This window comes from Calonectris borealis, chromosome 4 (genome assembly GCF_964195595.1).
Source record: "Calonectris borealis chromosome 4, bCalBor7.hap1.2, whole genome shotgun sequence".
Classification (NCBI taxonomy): domain Eukaryota; kingdom Metazoa; phylum Chordata; class Aves; order Procellariiformes; family Procellariidae; genus Calonectris; species Calonectris borealis.
In genome coordinates this window covers 11143401-11167943 of record NC_134315.1, presented here as the reverse complement: position 1 = coordinate 11167943, position 24543 = coordinate 11143401, and the positions used below count along the sequence as shown (strand labels likewise).

The 24543-nt window shown below is 44.5% G+C and overlaps 2 protein-coding genes and 1 long non-coding RNA gene across 3 annotated transcripts; all 3 read left to right on the top strand.

Annotated features, from left to right (window-relative positions):
* The first annotated feature begins 614 nt into the window (after positions 1 to 614).
* Positions 615 to 1665, top strand: LOC142082401 (uncharacterized). The gene is made up of 3 exons (XR_012673696.1): positions 615 to 819; positions 1057 to 1165; positions 1348 to 1665. It is a non-coding gene; the product is annotated as an uncharacterized LOC142082401 (long non-coding RNA).
* Positions 1666 to 2109: 444 nt separating this feature from the next.
* Positions 2110 to 3815, top strand: LOC142081747 (E3 ubiquitin-protein ligase PHF7-like). Its single transcript, XM_075148808.1, is given in 11 exon segments — positions 2110 to 2213; positions 2215 to 2246; positions 2430 to 2462; positions 2465 to 2520; positions 2607 to 2643; positions 2646 to 2704; positions 2998 to 3122; positions 3205 to 3302; positions 3305 to 3369; positions 3475 to 3581; positions 3698 to 3815. Coding segments are annotated over 11 exon segments (834 nt in total).
* Positions 3816 to 8137: 4322 nt separating this feature from the next.
* LRPAP1 (LDL receptor related protein associated protein 1) lies at positions 8138 to 20848 on the top strand. Its single transcript, XM_075148639.1, has 8 exons — positions 8138 to 8346; positions 13414 to 13558; positions 13953 to 14077; positions 15448 to 15568; positions 16511 to 16669; positions 17205 to 17287; positions 19629 to 19805; positions 20118 to 20848. The coding sequence occupies exons 1-8, from the start codon at positions 8167 to 8169 to the stop codon at positions 20181 to 20183; spliced, it is 1056 nt and encodes a 351-aa protein (XP_075004740.1). The 5' UTR covers positions 8138 to 8166; the 3' UTR covers positions 20184 to 20848.
* Positions 20849 to 24543: the final 3695 nt, after the last annotated feature.

Below are 24543 nucleotides of genomic sequence, written 5' to 3'. Positions count from 1 at the left end.
TGCAGAGGAGAGCCCTGCAGCTACCCCAGCTCCAGGCCCGCGCGTAGTTCCCTCAGACCCCGCAGCACCATGAAGGTCTTAGAATAGAATCGTAGAATCATTTAGGTTGGAAAAGACCTTTAAGATCATCGAGTCCAACCATTAACCATCAAGTCCACCACTAAACCATGTCCCTAAGTGCCACGTCTACACATCTTTTAAATACCTCCAGGGATGGTGACTCAACCACCTCCCTGGGCAGCCCGTTCCAATGCTTGACAACCCTTTCAATGAAGAAATTTTTCCTAATATCCAATCTAAGCCTTCCCTGAACGGTGTAACTTGAGGCCGTTTCCTCTCGTCCTTTCAGGTAGTTGTAGAGTGCCATAAGGTCTCCCCTCAGCCTCCTCTTCTCCAGACTAAACAACCCCAGTTCCCTCAGTCGCTCCTTGTAAGACTTGTGCTCTCTTCAATCTGAAAGTCGCAGTCCCATGGCTGGCGCTTCCCCTTCTGCGGTCTCCTTGCATTCTCCAGCTCAGCAAACCTGGGCGATCCTGACATAATTTCCCCAATGTGATGCACTCATTTTTTCTTTGAAACCCTGTGCCCACCCAGCAGCTGGGGGATAAAAGGAGGGCAGCGGCAGCAGGGGCCGAGCATCGTGCAGAGGAGAGCCCTGCAGCCACCCCAGCTCCAGCCCCACTTGTGGTTCCCTCGGACCCTGCAGCACCATGAAGGTCCCCACAGCCGCCCTGGCCGCTCTGCTCCTTGTGGCCATCTGCTCCCTGGCTGAGGCCCATGACAGTGACACCAGCATTGCTGCATCCTCCAAGAAACCAGGTTTGCTGTCCTTCCCCAGGAGAGAGCCCCGTCCCCATTGATGGGATCCTCGTGTCCATGGGGAAGGCTGGGAGCGGGTGGTCATTACCAGTGCTGGGACTCAGCCTCGGGGATGGAGGCTTCCATGGGGTGTCTCCAGGGGATGCAGCACAGGTGATGGTGAATCCCCTGGGAGCCCCACGCAAAGCCTCTGCCGCAGCATGGGGTCTCACTGGGGTTATCTCTCTGCCTCCACAGACACTGTCCCCTTCGCCTGCTGCTTCACATACATGAGCCTCCCCATCCCGCGCAGAATCATCACCTCTGCCTACATGACCAACAGCATATGCCCCCAGCCAGCGGTGATGTGAGTACCCAACACTGCCGGGGGTCAGGGTGCGACAACCAGAGCAGCACCCCACGCGTGTCCGAGGGTGGCAGGGAGGGGGAAGGGGGCACGGCCACGAACACCCGAAGCGCTGCCAGCAAGACCCAGCGCAGGCACCCTGCTGCTCCGGCCGAGCCCCAACGCTGGTTTTCTCCCGGCAGCCTGGTCACCAAGAAGGGGAGGCAGATATGCACAGACCCCCAGGCGCCCTGGGTGCAGAAGTATCTGGAGCACTTCCAGATGCTGAAGAACTGACCGTTCCCTGCTGCCGCCCCAGTGCAGGGGGGTTGGCCCCTGGCACCAGATGCGCAACAGAGTGCTTGAGCTGCATCCTTCTTCAATGGGAAAATTTATTCTAATTGACATACATTTGTTAAACTAAATTCTGCTTGCTAAGAAAGTGAAAATACAAAAATGATTTAAAAGATATCAACATGCCTGTTAATGAGGAGTCAATATTTCTGATGCCTAAATAAAGTGTTTGGATTATCAAATCCTTTGGGTGCCTCTTGAAGTCCCCGCTGGAGCCCTGACACGAGAGAAGGGACCCACAGGGACCCCTTTGCCCTCCCCACACCCTGGTTTCACTGCTCCCCCCTGGGCAGGGTGGCCTCGGCCCCATGGCAGCTCCCGCAGTGCCTCCCCCTCCCCAACCTGGGCTCAGCTCCTGCCCCCCAGCATGACCCAGATGTCCCTGTGGGGTGACGCCAGCATCTCGCCCAGAGGGTTGCCCATCTCTCAGGGCCCTCCCCGCACAGCATGTGCGGGGGCCACATCACAAACCCCCTGGGCAGGGCAGCCCCCTGGGCATCCACCGCCAGCTCAGTGACGAGTTTGACCAAACACTGGAAGATCAGGATGGTCTTCGACTGCACTGACGTCCCCACGCCCAGCCATCTCCTTCACTACAGCCCCTTGCAGTGATGGAGCTGAGGTCCCGCTGCCGCAGGGTGCCGCAGGCCCCCCCACCCCACTGTCCCGCAGTGCTGCCGGAGGAGCAGGCAGGACCCTCTTGTGCACCTCCCCCCCAAAATGAAGTGTCAGGTCCCCAAGGAGGAAAGTTAGTGCAGAGCATCCCCCAGGCACCTGCCAGAGGAGATTCTGGCCGGTGCCCGGCTGTGCAAGCAGAGGCCCCTGTGCCATGGGAAGGTGCTTTGGCCTCTCCCCCATCTCACTCCCAGCGTTACCCCCACTGGCACCCTGGCATGGTGCTGGGGGTGACAGTGCTGCCTTCTCCCGGCAGTGTGTGGGCTGTGCCAGTGGGCTGCCTGCAATCCAAGGTTGTTGGGCAATTGTGCCAGCAGGACAGGCTCTGCATCCATGAGACCTGCTTGGTGAGTCCCCAAAGCTCGACACCCCCGGTCCCCAGCCCCACACCACCGACAGCCCCCGGCACACATCCTCATTTCCCCTCTTGCAGTACCACGCCAGCAGGCTGAGCCAGAGAGGGGCCAATGAAGCTTCTATGGCTTCCTCTTCCCTGACATCCAGCAGGAGCTGAAGTGGGTAGCACGGAAGGTGAGGCCAGGAGGAACATGTCCCCACCGTGGTCCCCATGCCCTGTGTCTGGTGCTGCACAGGCCAGCAATCCCCCAGGGATGCTCTCGCAGACGGCTGCAAGTAACCCACCAGACCCTCATTTATCCAAAAAGGCCCATTTCTGCAGAAACTGGGGATTTTGAGAGTACGTGGCTTTATCATTGGCCCGGTGTCACCGGCCAGGCAGCCCACCAGCTGTGCTGGGCAAGGGCTAACCAGGCTCCCTGGGGGGCACGTGGCTCTGACACCGGCTGCCCCTGTGCCATCCCCAGAGATGCTGCATCTGCCGGCTGCGGGGCGCCTCGGTCACCTGCTGGGGCCGGTATTGTCCCTGAAACTTCTACTTCCCCTGCAGCAGCAAGCGATGCTGCATCTCCCAGTTTTTGGGAGAGTTCAGGTGAGTGCAGCCGCTCCACAGGGCCAGAGCCAGGGCCAGGGCAGAGGAGGGCTGAGGCTGAGCTGTCACCTCTGTCCCACAGGTCCTTCTGCTGGAAGCACCTGCCGGTGCAGCAGGTCCAGGCAGTTCAGCGGGACCAGACTCCCTGCCTCATCTGCCAGGAGGCAGTGGTGGGGCAGCCCTGCTGCACACCCTGGTCTGTCCCACCTGTGCCAACGCCTGGTTCCACCACCACGCATCCAGGCAGGTGGCATTGCCCCCAGCCCCTGACATCACCCCTGTCGTCACCCCACCGCCCAGCTCTGGGGGAGCAAGCGGGACCCCCCTGCCACTGATGCCAGCTCTGCCCCAGGGCCAAGCACCGCACTCTGCCCTGCACCACTTCTGCTGCCCACTCTGCCGGGACATGCCGACCTTCCAGGCGGAGATGTTTCACCTCGGCATCAAAATCCCAGACAGGTCAGTACCCTCCCCACTGCCTCCCTCTGCTCCGCGATGGCCGCTCTCCTCCTGCCTCCCTGGGTGCTGGCAGGGGGTCCCCCTCCGTGGGGCTGAGTGCCCACTGGCTCCCGCAGGGATGCTGCCTGGGAGGAGGACAGGGCCTTCAATGACCATTACTGGTGGCACAGCTCCTGCAACACCATCCAGTGCCTGTGCCCAGCAGGACGGGAGCAGTCAGAGGGGAAGGGGTGAATGCCAGTGGCCCTGGACCCCACAGCCCCAGTGAGGACCTTATCGCAACCTTCCAGTACTTAAAGGGGGCCTATAGTAAAGATGGGGAGGGACTCTTGAGTGCAGTGATAGGACAAGGGGTAACGGTTTTGAACTGAAAGAGGGTAGATTTAGAGTAGATATCAGGAAGAAATTCTTTACTGGCAGGGTGGTGAGACACTGGAACAGGTTGCCCAGAGAAGTTGTGGATGTCCCCTCCCTGGAAGTGTTCAAGGCCAGGTTGGATGAGGCTTTGAGCAACCTGATCTAGTGGAAGGTGTCTCTGCCCATGGCAGGGGGGTTGGAACTACATGATCCTGAAGGTCCCTTCCAACCCAAACCATTCTACGATTCTATGATTTTATGATTCAATGTAAATTACAACTTAGAAGCTCTTAAATATTGGCTTTGGAGAAGTAGAGTGAGAGTCTACTGCAGGCTGCACAGACAAGTAGAATGAGGGAGTTGGAAACAGTATGTTTTTTGTTTTAATATAGATAAACCTGTCTTGGGTTATATTCTGGCTGGGAGGGCAATTAGGATTAGGGTTTGGAGTATGAGAACTTTCTCCAAATAAAGAGTTAGGTAGGTCAGTTTATTACTGATCAAACTAGGCTTTGAAAGATGAAATGCAGAGGGACAAAGATGTAGAAGTACTTTGGGAGAGGTATGTCTCTCAGTGACCTGGATATTATCAAAGTTAAGATTTGGGCTAGATTTTGGAGAATGAAAGGTTGAGTGCATTTGTTATAGGATAATGAGCCATACAGAAGAAATGTGAAAGAACTGGATGGGAAGAGGAAGCAGCTCTCCTACAACTTTGATACAGATTTGATTCACCTGAGTGTTGTTCTTGGCGCAGCTAGAATGAGGACCAAGATTTGAAAAATGAAAGGTAGAACAGTCAGCCCACTGCCTGTAGAACTGCTTTTTCATACATGGATGAGGGTTGTGGTTGGGAAGAGGTGATGGGTTTGGTCGGAATTTTACCAGTGCTCAAGTATTAAGAAAATCATTCATTACAGAGAGGACTGAGGGTCATAAAAACAAGCTTTTATATTTCACCTTGTCAGTCTTACATGGATGGAACAAAAAATATGCAATGGTGCTGTTCTTTGCTAAAATTTAGTTTGGCTAGGAGTGGGGCATTGGAAAAGTCCTAAAACTTGCAGGGCACATGTTACTACACGGAGTTATCTATGGTACCCCGGAGGAAAGGGAAAGGCATCCTGTGAAACATCTAACACATCACTTTCCAGCTGGGGCAGACTTTTGGCTAAGGTTGTTGTTTGCAAAAGGTTCACAGACATCTCTTCAGTGCACCCTCAGTAGGGTCCTGGGGAGGCCAAGTGAGGGCATATTGGGACAAAGCCGGCAGCACCCTTGCAAACCCGCCACACTTACCCTACCTGCCCTGCATTTTGGCTGGCTAGGCTCAGCCTGCAGACTAAGACAGAAGATGGAGATGAGAAAGGCCGCAACTGCTCTCATTTCCAGAGCTCTGCAACAGAGTATTTGAAACGCTGGGCAGTTTCTATCACTCGCAAAAAATTTTAGATGTATATAGAATACGTGAAGGTGCAAATTCAATGGTGAACTGGTTTTGGTAAAACTGAAGCCAGAAGCAGCTGGTCCAGCTCTTTACACTGACTCTTAAAGCAAAAGATCTCCTGACACTGTACTCAGAAGAACGTAATTTAAATCACATTCATGCCTCTGAACATAAGCTTCAAAGTCCTCCTCTCTTCTATTCTACCAGGAACCCTGCACTGTTCCATAAGTGCCATTAGACTTTCTTCTGTCTTTTTTTTAACTAAGACTTTCTCTGATCTTTTACTGATTTGCAATGTCATCCTCACCCTGAATTTCTCCAATTTTGTTTTTCAAGTGAGCAGAGGGCAAAAGACAGACTTCTGAATGTGGTCTACATCATGTTTTGTTAATGTTTCTTTTTTTAATAACGATAATAAAGAATGAATACACAAAAAGTAATGGTCCATCAACTCCGCTACAGCCCTCTGGAACAACGAAAACTAGATAGACTCCTCAATAGCTTAACACTTCCACTGCTTATATCATTTTGGCATAGTCCTGGGGATTCCGGTGAGCTGCTTTTCTACTGTGCTAAGGAAAAATGAAAGGAGAATTTGACCTGAAGTGCACAGGAAAGGGAAACGATGGAGTTGATTTCGCATTACCTCCCACTGCATGTTTCTTATTTACACTAAGGTGCACTCTATGATGCGTTTGGCCTCATCAACACCAATGTAAATCCAAAGTCTCTACACAGAAGTCCATAGAGTTATTTTGGCTTTTTACTTGTGGGAGTGAAGCACTTGGGCCAGGACATACTGAACAATACCAAGCAGTGCTCACTCGACACAGATGTAAGGGCACTGGAGAATGAGATCCAACAAGCCAGCATAAGCAAAGTAATGGTGCTGCTGCATCCCTTACCTATTTCTAAAAATTTTCCCAGTGTAGCTCAAAAACTCAAGCAAACAAATGCATAAAGCTATGCACAACTACACTCAATACAAGACAAAGAGTGGGAACCTGTAAGAGTTTATATGGCATGGAGGTTGAATTTATTTGCAGAGAGCCTGAAAACTCAATCAATACTTCCAATGACAGACAAGACGAAACCATCTGTTCCAAAATGACTCAACAATACATATATACACTGTAATAATGAGACTAAAACAAGCTCTAAATCCCAAAATTTATGTGGAGAGCTCTGCAAGATTTGGGCAAGGCCGATGGGCTTCTTTTCCCATCATCATTTCGCCATACTTCAATGTATACTTCAATCTCACTTTAATTGCTCTTCAATGCAATGTATACTGCAATATGTTTGCCTGCTTCTGTAATTTTGTAACAACAGCTTCCAGGTTCATATGACTGAGAATCTCTGCATTGACTTAGGAAAATGTGGAAGAGAAAAGACAAGACGTTTATATTGCTTACAAGGCAAAAATGAGAGTCCAGTAAAAATCCAACCCAGGGCATTGTTTTCAGAAATCTCATTATAGTTTAGGCAATCTGGTTTTTTTCATAGGACTGATTTTTAATGCGTGAAGGCTTATTGAAGTGAAGTTGACAGTACTACAGAGCTATGCTTTAATTTGCTCATGGTCACACATGAGATCTGAGGTGAATTTATGAAGTGAACTTTTGCCTCCACCACCAGCTAGGCTCAGGAAAGTAACCCCACCACTACCTTGCTAAACAAACTCAACACAGAAATGCCCAACTATGCTGAAGATCCCGTACTACACAAGCTTTGCAGCGTGCAGAAAAGGATTCATCAAGAAGACAAGAGAAGGAACAGCTTTCTTCACCGCCTTCCCCTCAGAAACACCCACACGGAGTGTGCTCTGCAACTCCAGCACTTCTTTCATAGCAGCATTCAATTTTAGCGGATTTTTTTTTAATATATAGGAGGATATATACCAACTCTGGATTAAATATTGGGCATTTTTGGAGCATCATGGTTTTTTCCTTAATAGAGCTTGACTTAATCCCCTCCAAAGGTTTCCCATTGCCTACTGCACTTCTTGGATGCCTTGAGGAGGAAGCACTGCGAAGGGAGGTTGGCGCCAAGCAGGATGGGGCACTCCTGCCCAAGAGCTGCACTCTCAGCACACACCACCAACCTCAGGGCCATTCCCACAGTTCACCCCTCGATAACAACCCAATCCACCCGTTATTACACTTCTCACAATCCTCCTTCTCCCCACACCACCAAACCCTATGTGTTGTCCTGGGCAGAGATGTCCTCCACTACCACCTCCTTCATAGGGAGTACTGGGGAACTGGTCCCAATTCTTGCCTTCCTGAGCTGCCTTTTCTTTTTCTGTATACTCTTGAACATTGTGCTAGTATCTGAAAACTTTGTTCGATCAAAGGGGTGGTGTTTAAATCCATTGTGTCCCCTTTTTCTCGCACAGCTGATAGCAACACCTTGCTGAGGGACACACAGGGTGCAGGAGAGCGTTTGCTGTCGTTACCACTGGCTGCGAAAAAAACCACTCACAAAACCTGTCACATTCAGCATATTTCCACATTTGGTGAAGCAAACACTCAGGACAATGACACGAAATCTCTTGAAGAGAAACAGCCCAAACCTAATTCTTCTCACGCTACCCAGACCTCAAACTAGACACGAGATTTTCGACCTAAACTGGATTTTCAGCCTGTTTTCCTACACAAACATTCCATCCTGCCGCCGAGAAGGGCGCGGAGCCGCCACCTCAGCGACCGCCCGCCCGGGGGCCTGAGGGCGGGAAGCCGCACGGCATCTCGGGACTTGTAGTTCCCCGTCCAGCGCGACATGGCGGCGCCGCGGGCTCTGGCGGCTCTCGGTGCCGCGCTCCTCTTTGCCGCTGGCCTCCAGGCCAGCAAGTACTCTCGGGAGGCCAACGAGGGCTTGGCGGCCGCCGGCGCCAAGCGGCGGGAGGCTGGGGAGTTCCGGGTGGTGAGGTTGAACCAGGTCTGGGAGAAGGCGCAGCGGGTGAGTGAGGCGACGTGGGAGGAGCGGGATGATGGCGGCGCCCTGAGGGGGTGCTTTGGCAGAGCTCTGAGGGGGACCGAGGGTCGGGCTTGGCCGCTTCGGACACTCATTCCCTGTCAGCCGCCTCAGGAGATGGGGTGCGGCGGGAGAAGCGGTGCGGGCGTCTGTTGGAGTGGGGGACTTGTGTGTGAGGAGAAACCGAGGCTGTCCGGCCCGGCGTTGCCTCGACAGGCCCCGGCTTGATGTTGGGCCTCTGGGCTGCGGTGGCTTTTGTTTGGTTTTCAGGCCTGGCTGCCCCTGACGGGCAGCGCAGAGCAGGACCCACGCAGCCCTGCTCCCTGGGGCCTGTCCCAGGCGGCTGGGAACAGCGGTGCTGTGTAAGGTCTTCTCTCGAGGGGTATCTCCTTCCCCTCTTCTGCCATATGTGTCAGTGTCATGGGAAGTGTTGATCTTCCTGTCTTTAAACCCAGCAGTTAAACCACATGCCTGGAAGGGAGAGTGAAGTCCCTCTGGTACCGTGGAGGATCTGAGACTGGCTCCTGCACTCTCTGGTTGAATGCTTTAGCCCTTTTGTTAAGAGGCGTGATGTTCTCATCTGTCTGAAGGCTATGCTACTTTGTGTAGGACAGGAGGTCACTGCACAGGAGAGTAAGAAACCCTCCACCTTGGCGGTTATGTCACCTTCATTTATACCAGGTGATGTAGTCACATGCAGGAGGACCAGCAAATGGGTATCACCATTTCCAGATGAGAGCCTTAATTTTGACAGTGACACTTGAGTTTCTCTCACTCTGCTCTTAAAAAATATTTAATTAAAATGAAAATACAATAAAAATATTTAATTACAGTGGAAATATTTAATTACATCTAAGCAGAACAGCTCCAACAGGAGAGGAGGAGTGCACTGCACATCCATATTCACCCCCTGAATATTGTGCAGCGTGGAAGTTACGGTCATGGCTGGTAAAGGTTCAGGTCTTTCAGGCAAAGGAATATAGTTAATATTAATACTGGGTTTCCTGTATTCTGGATAGACATTCCCCAGCCTGAGCTATTGAATTAGAGGCAGGACATCCCTGCATTTAGTCAAAAAATAGAACCCTTGCCATAATGCTGCCTCCGAATGTGCTAAAAGAAGGTATCAAAAATACTCCTTCCTTCAATGGGAGAAGGATGGGATGGGGGATAGGGCAGTGTGTGATAATGAAACTCCAGCTGTGAACTGACAGCTGAAGAAGAAACAACATGGAGAATAGAAATAAATTATAATTATAGTATTGCCTCTTATTTTTCCAGTTGCAGTCTTTTTTCATTTTCATACCTGGATCTTCTGGAATTCAAATTTGAGATGCTTTACATCATCTACGTTAAGATGCTAAAATGTAAAATGAAGTTAACTCTGTCAGAGTAAAGAACTAAGCTTTAGTAAATTCTATATGTGTAAGCCAGATTTTAGAGAGGCAACACCTACTGGAACTAAATTTGCCACCATCTAAATTTCACTTTTGAGTACAATTGACACCCAGCCCGTGTTTTAGAAAGTGATTTTTCAGTATGTCTGGGCAAGGTCTGAAATAAGAGGAAAACTATGCCTGTGTGTTAGACCTGCTTTGAAATATTTGTGTGTGCCAGTGCTGAACTCTCTTTCCTTCATTTTGGTAGTGGTGGAGATAGTACTGAAAATAAGGAACTCCTTTGTTTTGTCATAGAAGATGGATATTGCAATCCAGCATTGCCACACACAGCTGAATGAGCAGTCTTTCAGAAAGCCCCAAAATGTTACTTAGTGGGAACCAGGAGCTGGCAAGCCAGCATTCCTTCCTGTTTTCCTGAGGGAGGGAGGGAGGGTGGGTTAGATATTTCTCCATTATCTCTTTTCATAGGTATATGTTTCATATAAAAATTTTAAAAAGTGATTTTAATACAACAGTTCTTCTTAGTCAGACCCTAATTCTATAGTTATTTGAACCAATGACAAATATTATGTAGGTTTCACGAGATATGTGGTTTGGTCTGCTAGTCTCTAACAATCCACTGTGCTGTGGTTGTTGCCATTGGTGTAGTTCTCGCATGGCTTGTTATCGGGGCTTCCTGGCCATCCCAAAGCAGCAGTGGGCTCCAGAATCTAGGGCATGTTATACCTAAAAAATTTGTAGGAAAGAACCCTCTCCTCTCAGAAGCAAGGGTGTAGGTAATGATATTGCAGGTAATGATTGTAGCCAGGCGAACAGCAAACAACTTAATTGTTGTAATGTTTCACAGATTTCCAGCGCTTGTTCCCAGAATTGCCAGGTACCTATCTTGGATGTTAATGTCCAGGCAGCATAAGGAATAAGGAGTAAGGAATGAGCGTAAGGAACTTGGTGCTTTGTTGTTTAATCATTAAACTTAGCTTTTCACCTCTGTTTCTAGTTTGTTATGCCAACATATAACTGATGTTAGTAAAGTGATGTGGAGTCTTACCTGGTGTCATTCAGGATCCTACATGAGATGATCTTGAAGGAAGCAGTCCTTGAACGATATACTTTAAATTAGCCTATGTATTCACTTCTGTGTTATAGAAATGGGACAGGCAAGGGGCTTCCAACAGGTTTCAAAGGATTTACAATGTTTAAAAGGACAGTTACTTGAGTTTCATACAAAATTATAATGAGAATCAGAAAAATATTATTTGAATTGGGAGAAATTGGAATAGAATCTTTCTTTTCTCCCTTAAGGAACAATGGGTTTAGTGTAGTTCCTTAGTTTTTATTAAAAGTTTAAAATATTTGATTGATGATGAGATGTCTCAAAACTGTATGTTTAGAAGTTATGATACTCTTCCCTGGGACTTTTAGAAAACACAAAACTGCATGTGTTTATGAGATTACACTAACTGCAGAGAGTATCTAACATAAACTTGTGTAAAAGATTGTGTAATCTTTTATACAATAGTGTTTCTCTGATGATAAAGTCATACATTTTAAAAATTGTATTTTCCTATTTTTGCATACTTGGGAGCTGAATTAATTGTTATCTAAGTTACTGCTGGTGATTTTTTTCCTGGATTTGCTCAGCCTAACTACATATTAAATCCATATTACTTGAATGCTGTCATTAGGGTACAGAACTACTGAGGTGATCAGTCATTTCCTTCACAATTATAGCAAACTTTCCACTCAGTCTTCCTCCTGAAGCATCAGGGCACAATTCTTGCTTAGCAAACCATTGTTACGTGGTGCCACTGCAGCAATGACACTTTGGCTGTCCAGGTCATCCTGCTCCAAAAAAGCAAATAAGTACATGATTAAGGGTTTTTGACATTAGCGCATACTAAAAATCATAAATAAAGTGGTTCCTGCTAAGTGCTTAGCTTTTATCAAGCAGTTCCCCAAAAGCAGATGGTAAAGAAGATAATAGAGATGCTTCTTTGCTTTAGTATTAGAGGGACCAGAATTTTTAATGTGTTCTATAAATTTTATATTTACCTGTGATTCTAACTACAATAGATTTTAGTAAATTATTTCTAATCTTGCCAAGTGCAAGATACAGGAAAAAAGCTTAGTTTAAAAATTAAAATAATTATGTTCAGTAGCACAACACTAATTAATAGGACAGCCTAAGCTGAAAGCAGAAACAATAATGTGCATAGATTCCTGAATTCCTGTCAATAGCAATTTAGTGCATTAGCTCAAAATAATGACATTTTTACTAGTTACTTTCAAATAACCTGCTGACATTCAAATGAATGGCTGAATCTTTTCAGTATCATTCTGATGTTTAAAAATAATACTGAGTTCTGAGTCTGTGTTTATTAAACATACTGCTTCCTCACTGAAAATGAGAATTTTTATAATCTGTAATCTGATTTTAATGACAAAAAAAACCCTCCAGTAAATAAGCTTGTCCTAGGACAGATGAGCCCAGGTGGTTCAGAGCTGGATCACAGCTCCCAGGAGCTGGCTGCTCTGTGGTCAGAGGTAGAAGGACTCAGACAACTCAGGCAGAACTGTATTGAAAGTCACACTGCTCGTGTTTTTTGATCTCCTCTCTTCTCTGTCTTTTCCTTACACACAAAAGTAGTTCTGAAGCATTAGTATGATTTGTTACATTTCTTTGTTTTAAACTGAATAACTAAAGTGTCTAAAATCTGGAAGTTCAGAAGTTCAGGCTCAACTTACAGCAGTGCTGCTTAGTCAACGGCATATTAGTCATTGTCTCTGTTCCTGTTTTCTCTATATTTCACAAAATTTCAAGCTGACCTAACATTCATTTAAATCTTAATTTTTTTTTCATAGCTTCAGTCTCAATATCTTATCTTTTAGTTCTGTTATGTGGGACAGGAATACCTCTAGGTTTTATATGTTTTTAATGCATATAAACCACATTAAGAAGTGATCTTAGCAAATTTTGCACTTTGATCATAGTAAAAATTCCTGATGAAGTGGCTCTTTGACCTGCAAGGCCATCCTCAGTGTCCTGGTAGTCTGCAAAACCATACTAACAAATAAAATTTACCGATTCACTGTAACTATATGGTTAGAAGGTGATCCACAAGAAAGCACATGTGGTGGCAATGGCATGTTGTTTGAGAAATTTAGTCGTTACTGCTTTTTGTGAATTAGTGAAACTGAATTGATTTGATTAATTTTTTTTTTTACATGTTTTGTTATTGGTACTGGACATTTTTAAGGTAGAATCATTTTTAGAAGGCGGTCCCTTTAAAAGTGAGGGAAAAATCCCATTTAAATATTACTTGAAGGAACACCAAAGACAGACACAAATTTTTAACCCTTATGTAATTTCGTTGTTGTCCAAGTAGCTGAAGAGCTGAGAGAGAAGGCTACGTGATCACTCTCTGTTAACACTGGTATGCTGGGGGCATAGCCATGGTCATAGGCAAGAGATGTTATGTATGCAGTGGCTCATACCTTAAGGCCCTTAAATTCAGATGAATACATAGCATTAGAGCAAAAGAAAAAAATGCTGGGCTATACTGGCTATGCATCTATACTGGCTTCTGAGGTAACACTGCAGCAAGAGGTGTCTCCACATAACTGAATACAAACCTTTCTCTGTTCTTGTTAGCTTCATCTCTCTGCTGTGAAACTGGCAGAGTTGCACAGTGATCTAAAAATACAAGAAAAGGATGAGTTGAGCTGGAAAAAACTGAAGGCTGAAGGGCTAGATGAAGATGGAGAGAAAGAAGCCAAACTCAGACGCAACTTAAATGGTAAGGTATATCTTTGAAAGACGCCAAACTCAGACGCAACTTAAATAGTAAGGTATATCTTTGCAGAAGGAGTTTAAACTTTGCGTCAGACACATGCACGGTTAGACACATGTGTTTGTGTTTGAACCATTAAATAACAGGTTGTCTTTCCAAACACTGAGCACACATGAGTTCTTTGGAGGTCAGTAGGGAGCTGCAGGAGGCTAACAGATTCCTTTGCTCCTAATGTTTTCAGAAGAGGTCATTAAACCTAGGACCTCTGTGCCTTAAACTGTTAGCTTTTCTACTGTGAGCTGCAAAATCCAGCTTTGCAAGTCAAGGATGTAGCCAATCGCTCATCTTCCATACATCCATGGTTGGTTCTAATGTTTCTGTATTTTCTATTCCCTTGCAGTCATTATGACTAAATATGGAATGAATGGAAAGAAAGACTCTCAACTAGATGATACCAACTACATTAAAGACGGTACAGAAAGTGATACACTAGATGATCCAAGACTGGAAAAATTATGGAGCAAGGTGAGTGAGGTTTCCAGGAACTGGACTGTAGGAAATCAGTGCTTCTTCATTGAACTATTGTGTGTGTCTTCTGAGAGCCCCCAGACTTGGAATTGAATAGCTTTACTACTCTGCTTTTAAGTACTCGCCAAGCTGCTGTGCTCTGTAGCTCACGGCTTTGTGCTCTGAGGACAGCCCACCTTCATCCAGGTCACCAGGTGTGGCAGGTTCTCTTTGCCAAAGAAAACACCCGCATCGGTCTGCATGGAGGATAAGACCCTGGGTCCACTGAAGACAAACTGTTTTGAGTTGAGTTTTTTCTCAAATTTCACGGAACTCACGATTTCCACTTGTGTGACTATTACACTATATGGTAGTATGCCTATGGTGTTTTTCTTATTGTTGTTTCTGGGCTTTCTTAAAAAGATTCATTTAAAATAGAACCATTTCATAGACTGTTTAAAAGTGAAATGTATAGTGGGGGGTGTTAAATAAGGACTTTCCCAACCTGGTATTCAAGTGAAAATTTCCGGGATTTACATTAATGCATAAAAAATAGAAAGTGCCAGTCTGGGCAGTTAAAACTGGCGAAGTCATAATCTTCAAAAATTAAATAATTCAAGTTTTAAGAAACAAGTAGTCAGGTAAAGCAAAGAATTCTTACACCAGTCTAGTGCAGTGGTAGTAAAGCAGAGAAAAAGATTTGCTGGGTTTTAAAATGTTACTGTAACTACATACAGCTCTGGCAAGAGACATGATGTCATATGCTTTGGGGAACAGTAAAGTGCATTAGATAGAAATATTCCCTAAGCAAAAAAAGAGTTGGGGCTGAGTAGGTATCAAAAACATTCACTTTTGATCACGCATTGCAGCAAATAAGTCACCAGATTTGTGGGTAGTGCTCCAGCTGTCTGACCAGTGCTTCCCTAATTGCTAAAAAGTAGTCCAGTGAGGAACAAATCACTGCAGAGCAAATGCATGGCAGTGATAAAATCTTCACTTGCCAGTAGGGTAAGATTAAGTAAAGACTGTGCTTAATATCAGGCTTCATGCAAACAGTCCCCTTGCAGTTGCATATGGAGCTCCATGGCTCTTATTTCTGTATTAAATTATTTCCCATGGAATAGAAATGACAGACACTTTTCACTGCATAGTCCATACCAAGTCTAGCCTTATAAGTCTGAAGCAAACTACCTTTTGACATGATTAAAGCCACCATATCCGTTGATGTCTAAATCCTGACCTCATACTAATATAAAGGGATTTAAAACAAAAGATCTTAAGGAAAAGCTGGACTTAATAGTTTTCTAAATGTGGTGGGAAGTTTTGGCAGTTGAGTGCACTTAGAAGCACTTGGCCTGGACAGCATTATGAGCTCATGTTTCTTTCAGGCCAAGACCTCTGGGAAGTTCTCTGATGAGGAGCTGGATAAGCTTTGGCGAGAATTTAAACATCACAAAGAAAAGATTCGTGAATACAATATTCTGCTGGAGACCGTGAGCAGAACAGAAGGTGCCTGAACATTTCTGTAATGTTTCGAGATCAGTACAACCCTTTTCTCTGCCCGTTGCCTCCATTGTTTCCAAGTTTCTTTGAAACTCCTGAAGTCTGACATTTCTGTCAGAACTGCTTGCAGATGCTGACATTTCCAGATACTTGCTGGGTTTAGTCCTGCATTAGCTGCCAAAAATCTTGCCAGCTAATGAAAATGTTGCCATTTCAGTTTTCTGATTCTGCCTGCGTTTCAAGCAGGGAAGATACCATCAGATTAGCAATGATGGCCATAGTAGTTTACTGGAAATTATGCAGCAAGCGTAGATCCGCTGCTGCAAAATGTGGTCCTAAAGTCTGCGGAACACGTGTGTTTTATCTCACCAACTGGGCGCCCAAGAGGATATACTTGAATATCTTAGGCACTGAGCCCGAGGTGTATTAAAGCATCAAGGATCTGAATCCAGCTTGCTGTACTAATCCTAGCTAAAATTGTTAGAGCCAAAGTATTTTAAAGCTTATAGGCAGTTTGATGTTTGCATTGTAGAGTGCAAGCTGGAAGCTGCTGGAAGTCATTTCAACATCGGATGTCCTGATTTGTCCCTGAAATGCCCAGGGAAGAGGGCACAGGACTCATCAACCATCCCTATCCCATTTCCTTGGGATATTGCTAAACCTAGGAAAATAGGAACATTTCTTTAGTAAAATCTTGGCTGGTGACCAGTAGGAATTAAAAGGCATTTCTGTAATATCACCCTCCAGAGTGCTGAGGAGCATTGATCTTAATATTGACCTGCAAAAGGAATTACTGCTTCTTGAAGTGTGGTGTTGATGCTTTATTTACACTCAGCTCAAATGCTGAGAACTTACCATCTTTTATTCACCTCAGATTTGGGGGATTTCTGGAGCTTTTGACCTAGCAGGATTTGGCCCACAATCAATAACACTTTTCTTCTTCAACAGATATCCACAAAAATGTTATCAATCCATCTGAAGAGAACCTGGTGAAAGAGGAAATCTTGCACAACAAACACAGAGAACTCAAAGACAAGCTAAGAAGCATCAATCAGGGGTTTGAACGTTTGCGTAAAGTCAGTCACCAGGGATATGACACAACCAGTGGTATGATACATCGGTTTTTATGCTTATTTGGGATTAATTTCATTTAAAAAAAATTAAAAATCAGTGGGCAAGTAATAAGACGTAGTCACAGTATCACAGTACATGGTGTGCCCACAATGGGCTGAAGAGATACAGCCAGCCTGTTCTATTTAGAAGCCAACACTAGAAGCCTAATGAAAGGATAGGGACAACCTGTAAAGAGGATAGTTCTGTCTTCCATGCCCACACGAGAAGGGATGTTATGCCTTCAGCCCCAGGAGGGCAGGTAAATGAGACAACATGCAGGGCAAGCAATGCCATTATTCAGTTCCTAGGGGGTTTTTTGCTTTTTAAAAAATACTTGCTACAGCTATACTCGCTATAGTTTTAAGTTAAGTACTTGGATTTTTCTCTCTTTTCATCTAAATAGACCTATTAGTAATGCAGTGCTTAATATATCTGTGTGTGTGTGTGAGAAAGCATGCTCATCTTTCATAGAAGCTGGCCATAAAAGCATTGTGTCCAGATTTTCATTTAGTGGTATGTGTTTGTTTAGAATTTGAAGAACCAAGAGTGATTGATTTGTGGGACATGGCCAAATCGGCCAATTTCACTGAGAAAGAACTTGAATCTTTTCGGGTAAGTAGAATTCCAGTTAGGTCTCTTATGGAAAGATATTTTCCCACATAAAGAAACACTCGATGTTACTCTTGAGTGCAGCCACTTCTGTATTGCTCTTCAGACACCGTAAAAGAGAGTCATACTTCTTTCTTAATGTTTCAAATATATAAACATGTATGTAACTAGTCATATGCATGGTTCTGTTACAATCAGCAAAATGAAAATTCTGGATCTTGTGAAAGCAAGTGTTGCATATTTTAAGTCTTTGAAAGATCAGGCCCTGCTTGTTTGTTTCCAGTGCACCAGATTTCCCTCTCTTACCCAATGTCTTAATGTAATTACTTCTTTGGGAAGCAGTGTACTCTATATACCCAACAATTTCCTTCTCATACCCACATCTTGTACTGCTAACTTCCCGTGTTGGAGCTGTGTTGAACTGACCCCGAAGCACCATGAGTAAAGACAGCTTTTCAAGGAAATACTATAGAAGTTAATTCCTGTGGGGTTCATACTGGTTTTATTTAATTCAAATTACATTGAGATTTTTTTTTTTCCTCCTGACTCTGCCTGTTTATTAGAATAGATTTTGATTGATAGCCTGGAGAAGTAACTCTTCAGGGCTTCTTTGTGGAGTTGCATGTACTTATGATGTTGTCTTGCCCTCCAAGACACGGCTAGGGACATCTTGAGCTTCTTTTCCAGGTAAGGTAATGAGACAGTTTTAACTGCCTGGGAGAGGGATTGAAATCTGTCTCGCTTAGATATCAGAGATCCATCTTACTTCTTTTAACTCACATGCAGCCCGATTCTCTTATGAAGCAAACGTTTTAATTACACTGATTTCAGTTGCCCTGCTTTTAAGAGTGTCAGAGGAAAGGCTGCTGAAGTCTGTAACAAGGCTTCTGCTGACCTTAGTGGGACATTTGGTCAGGACTGTATAATTGCATGAGAGGTAAATTTGGCCTTCATATCTGCTGCAGTGAAAAAGAAGAACCCAATTCCATAAGCAAGAACAGGTATCTGCTTATTAATTTTACTGTTTTAGTAGAAATCTTCATTTGTGTGAACCCTCTTCACCAGACCAAACCTGTCTTGTTACTGTGCATGTTGGGACATCCTAACAAAAGTAAGACAGTAAGAATCACAGTGAAACATCTGCCTATTTAAAAAGACCATGGAAGCAGAATTCAAGAAATCATGTGCTGATTTCATTCAGCCTTGTTGGAGCAGCTGAAGTTGTGTCTTCTCCTGACTGGCCACAGTACCAACCTTCATAAGGGTTTCATAGTGAAAAATGCAAGTGCTACTTGGCTGGTATATCATCTGAGAGGAGCAGCTAAAATGATTTATCAGAGCAGTAAAACCCCAAACTGAGGTCCTGAATGGAGTATATAAAACAGACTGGAATGTTCTACAGCAAAAGGAAGCTATTTTCTTGTCAGAAATGTTGAAAACAAAACCCCTTTGCTTTAAAAACTGAAGAAGATCTATTAGGATGATGGGGTTTTATTTTTTTTTTTAAATTGTCTTGAAATGAGAAGAACTTTGGCAGCCACCAGGACTGAAACACACCACTGACGAAAATTAAGTGGGCTCTGTCAAACAGGGGGATTTCACTGTAGGGTTTGTCTGAGTTTTTCTGGGTGTAATGCATAGAACTGCTGCCATAAGTGGCATAACAGTTTGAACTGTTCTTATCCTCTTCACAGAGGACGTGTCCTAAGACACAGAGAAACTGAATTTACTGCCTTGAAGTAGCAAAACAAGAGCACGCTTTGGTGGGTAGAGACATTACTCATTCTTTGGTTCCCCTTGCAGTGTACCAGGTTATCTGAGGACCATCTCTGATATGTCCCTGAACACCACAGTTAGTCTGGCCACTGTCTCTGGGGCAAACTAAGAGGGCGTTTTGTTTGTTAATTAATTCATCCTATTTCAGATTCATCATAGCAGACTGCAAACCCAGAAAACGTTTAAGTCTGAGCAGCAAATAGCAAATCCAGGACCTCACTTTGAAAAGAGGCTTCTCTTAAAAATTGTCTGTCTCCCTCCCCCCAGTCACTAGTCTTATGTATAAACTTTTATTCGGTATGCACTGCTATCATCTCCTAGCGCCTCACAGCCATTAGCAGTCTCCTTTTGAGGACTCTGCAGTGGGATGTTTTCAGCACCTGCCTTCAGTATTGGGTGTCTGGGTGGTGATGATAATGTATTGTTCAGACATTCTTAAGAAGCAGGGAACTGAAAAAGCTTTCTGTGCTTGACTTAGTAAAATAGCATTAGGGATGTCTTGGCAAGAAAAGAGAGAGGAAGCCTTGGAAAGAACATCCTGTGAAGCTGTGTGTATTTGTTGTCTTAGGAGGAGCTGAAACACTTCGAAGCAAAAATTGAAAAACACCATCATTATCAGAAACAATTAGAGATTTCACACCAGAAACTGAAACATGTAGAGGGAACTGGAGATAAGGATCATCTGAACAGAAACAAAGAGAAATATGCCATGCTGGAAGAAAAGACAAAAGAACTAGGATATAAGGTCTGTATAAATCCAGTGTACATACATGTTGAAGGTTTAACTTGGTAGTAGAAGGTATGTAGATTATCCAGTGCTGATTTTTCATGCAAGTTGAATGACTTCCAGAGGGGGAGTTTAAGGCACACCTGGGCTCCATGTTTAATACAGGATATGCATAATTGTTTTTTATAGGCCTAATTCTAAAATGCCTGAAATCTCCCTGGTCTCTGCTCTTCCTGTTGTCACATATACTGATAGCAAAATCTGAATATATGATATTGATAATTCATTGTCCTACTAAAATTTGTTTGATGTGTTTTGTTTTCCTGCTAGGTAAAGAAGCACTTGCAAGACTTATCCAGCAGAATCTCTCAAGGTCTTCAACACAATGAATTATAAAAATGTGTTCTCCTTCATGGGATCAATCTATTAACACAAAACAGATCATGTGTTTTTTGAACAGGATTTATCAAGGAGTCCTTCTGAAATAGTAAGGATTGAACAGAATTGTCCTGTAAGAAATTTTTTTTTGGTCCACTTAATTGCCAGTTTTGTATTTGCACTATCAAATGATTAGATTATAAATTTAAGTTGCACGTCTTGGCTCATACAAATCTTACATCTGAATGAAGTAACAGCCTCTGAAATAAGCAGTCATGTCAAAAGGAAAAATATGTGAAGTCTCAGAGAATTCCTGCTAGTAAAAAAAATACTCATCTGATAGTCAGGACAGGTACTCTGATCAATGAAAGCAAACACTGAGGTGCAGGAAGTTAAAACAGAGGCCAGAAAAGTCTTTTATTTCAATGCCTGGCCTAATACATTTCCTACTGAAGGTAACAAAAATATTTCTACTGACTTTGAGCAGTGGCTCAGAGCTGCACCGTATATGAGTCTTTCATGTGAGAGGGGGAGGAAGAGTAAGGAGGGAACAAGTATTGAGGTCAATTCACACAATTTAGTTATAGACTAACACATCTGAAGTTACTGAATGTATGTGTACAATTATCTTGTTCATGGTTCCTTGGTTTTGTTACACTTAATCATTAAAAAAATGAAAACAAGATACTGGTGAGGCTTTTTTTAATCTTCCTTCTCATTTAGTGAGAAGTAACCACATCTGTTTGAGCATGTTGCTTATTCCTTTAAACTAAAGTTCACTCACACCTTAGTTTTTGAGACAGGAGGCGTAGTTTTGCACCACAAGAATGTGTTTCTACGTTTTGAATAGGCAGAAGGCTCTCTAAAGCAGCTTCTCTCTGAGCACATACTCCAGTACAATATCCAGTAAAGATTATTATCACTTCCCCTTCCAAGACCAGATTTTTCTGTTGTGCATCAGAACTTTGGCAAACATCAGCCATCTGGGTTGAAATTTTCTAGAGTAATAATGCTGACCCTTTATTTCTAAGGAGTGTTTCACATGAAACTGTTCCAGGAACAAGGTTAAGGCAAAGGTCCAGCGTAGGTAAATCATTACAGCTGCTTGGTTAAGAAGCTCTGTCACTCACAGGCTGCAGCGGTGTAGTGTGCTGCGTGAGGAAGCTGTCCTCGAGCCTCGCTTGCCGTACCTATTCCATGAGAAACATTGAAGAGATCCATTTAGTCAGAATCAGCCCCTCTGTATATAATTTATCCAGTTCCTGGGTCCATGGTGGGTTAAAAGTAGTATGATTCTGTATGTAAAGACTATTTCATAATGGGCAAGTGATCTGAACCAAAACTGTGGTAGCAGTCTTGCGCTGAGATTCTGAATATCTTACTTTGAAGCAATAAGCTTTTTTTTTTTAAAAACTTCTTTATTTTAATGTAAGCTAACAGTTATTCATATTCCAGAAAATCATTGTCCATCACGAGAAACACAGGGTACCATTAATATTAGCAGTCACCTTAGAGATGGTTCAGTTCATGTAGTTTATATGGTGTACGTCCCCTTTGGTTGGTAAGCTAAAAAAAGTAAACCCCAAAATAGCTAAAACCCATTTATGAGAAAACTGGTTTGTTTTTTTCCTAGATGCTATGCACCATTTCTTCCCCAGGCTGTCACTTTAAGGGCTGTTCAGCCTTCTTTAACACAGCAGTAGCTGCATTGTCTTACAGGTTTATCTTCATAATTTTTTTCAATTTTTCGAGGTGAATGCAGAATAGAAATGTATTCTGTATTGCGTGTGCAGACTTCACTTCATTTTTCCCTTTGGTAGAGTAGGAAATAAATCCATGTAGCACAGGTCAGTTTGGTGTGCGGTGGCTGTAGCCTTGTTTTGTAACTTGGGTGTGGAGAGGCCGACACCACTGGCTCCCGTGTGAAGAACTGGAACACATGCACTAAATACATCAGCAGAGGAAAGGAACTAAGCAAAGCACTGAAATCTGAGCAGCTCCTGCTCAGCAATCCAGCTGGGTTGTACAAGAATGGAGCACGTTCAGATACTGCTGCTGGGGGAGACCTGTTGCACAAGGGAAAGCAACGTATCTCAGCCTACAGTAAAGGCGGGCAGAGTGGCTGTATGCTCCGCACAAGGGGCATAGCAGAAGGCTGGGTTTCAGGTGGGTACCTGAAATAGAATATGCTTCCTGAAGAATATCTGAAGAATTCTGGAATAGCACAGGGTGCTGGATTCACGGAACTCATAACCGGGGTCAGATCAGCAGTGGTAATGGTGGTCTCCAAGTGCAGAGCTGCTTCAGCGCAGGCTGTAAACAGAGGTGACGCTGTACCCTGCGGTGTACCATGTCTTCACCCACCACGCCATGGCAGTAATTGGGCTCAAAGGCCGGGTAGGCTCCAGCAGAGAGAACGCTTGGCAAGCGCTTCAAAGTACAAGAGGCTGACAAAATATTTATGTGTCAGTAATTTCAAATTAGGAAAGAGTCAGATCATCAGCGGCAAAGGGTAGAAACTGGGGTCAGCACAGTCACCTCACTTTAGTTATTTAACATAGGTGTTAATGACTCATCGGGCCCAAAGATTGTTCACACAAACCTAGAGGAGAAAAAATATTAAACAGCAGTAGTTGCTGCCCCTGAATCCAACTTCCCCCTGAAATAGTCTGCAGCTGAGTTAGAGTCTGCAAGAGCGCAGAGAAGACATTAGGAATGGTCTCCATTCCTGTCTAGGCTTGCTGGGGCTTTTGAGATCTGGGGACAGTGGACAGGCTAGTGAGTTGTAAAGTCTGATTTCACTCTTATTTCTATAGTCTGCAGCTCACACACATCAATATATGTACAAGTCAGTTAATTATTGTAGTTTTTAAACCTCCAAAGACAATTCATATGGCCAAAATAACAAGAGTGGGTAGTCTCTGAGACATTAAAGATTAAAAAATAGCTTGAGCCACCACTCTTGTGTTTCTGTAAATAGCAACAAAAATTCAAAGCCAAGAAAAAAGGTATAAATGAAATATGCCTACAGTCCTGTGCCTAGTGAAAGGTGAATAATGGAGTTCACAGTTGAGACTGCATGGAAGAGACATCTGAATAGGAAAGAACTAACTAACTGGTTGAACCTTCTCTTTCTTAATTGGTATTTTATCTGATCCTTTTGTAATTATTCAAATTACCAAGTTTTTCAAACCACTCTGAGAAACAATTTGAAATACAAAAGTGGGAGCAGAAAAAGGAAAGAACTGCATTTCTTAGGGGAAAAAAAAAGATCAGAACGTTTTATGTTTTATACGGTCTGTCAAATTCTGCCCTGAAAAAGAACCTCAATTTAAATAAACGTGTCAGTGATTTCACATAGGACAGATTTTATTCATTAAAGAGGTTGGGGGTGGAAATGAGAAGGAAATAAATACACAAGGCATTAAATACAACAAAAATAACCAAGTCTTTTTTAAAATAAACACTATGTCCTACATGCTGACGGAATAGCTCAGGTCGCATCATTCTACCAAGACAAATAAGGAACCGCCACTATGGCAGACATATTGCTGTAACGATTTCCCTGCTCCCCTCCCAAGGGATTCGGATGCCTAACAGATCAGGCAATAGCCAGAGTATTTAACTTCATCAAGTAGAGCTCATTTACATTTTGTAAGCTGAGGGGCCATCTGATTTCCCTGGTAGGGCTCTCCTGCTTGCTACGTGTCGGGCTCCCTCTGCGGGGCTCCCTCTAGCCAGGGTAATGCGGCATTTGCACAGAAGGTGACAGAGAAACCAGCTGAGCTCCCAGGATGCGGCTGCCTCAGCAGCTGATCTTGGCTGAGCGTTTGGAAGGGCTTCAGGCCCTGACCGGGGAGCAGAAGGCAGCTCCCGAGCTCCCAGCTCGAGAACACGGAGCACACCATGTGTGCGCTGCCTCCATCCCAGCACACGGGGTCTGTAGCGCTGCTTCAGCAGGCATCTCGCCCGCTGGCCCTAAGGGGAGCTGGCAGGGGCCCTAACTCATCATATTTTCAGTTCTGCCATTTATTCAAGACGTGAGTTTAGGTGAATCGGTGCAGTTGCACTCCATGAAAGAATGTAGGTCCCCAGCCAGGATCCAGCGTGCCACAGTGCCCAGAAACCAGAGCATTGCACCCGGAGCCAGGTTGCTCAGAGCTCCTCTGCAGGCCTGAACCCAGGATCACCTGTCAAAAGCCCAAGTACAGTGTTCAGCTCAGGACTAACGCAGACAGAGGTAACACGCAGTTCACATGCTTGGTTCACAACATATTCGTCATCCCCAGACCTTCCCTGTCATCATTTGGCACTGCTTCAGAGAGGTATTCGGGTTTCAGGTTGGTTTGTTTAAAAAGGTGCCATTTCACATAGAAAA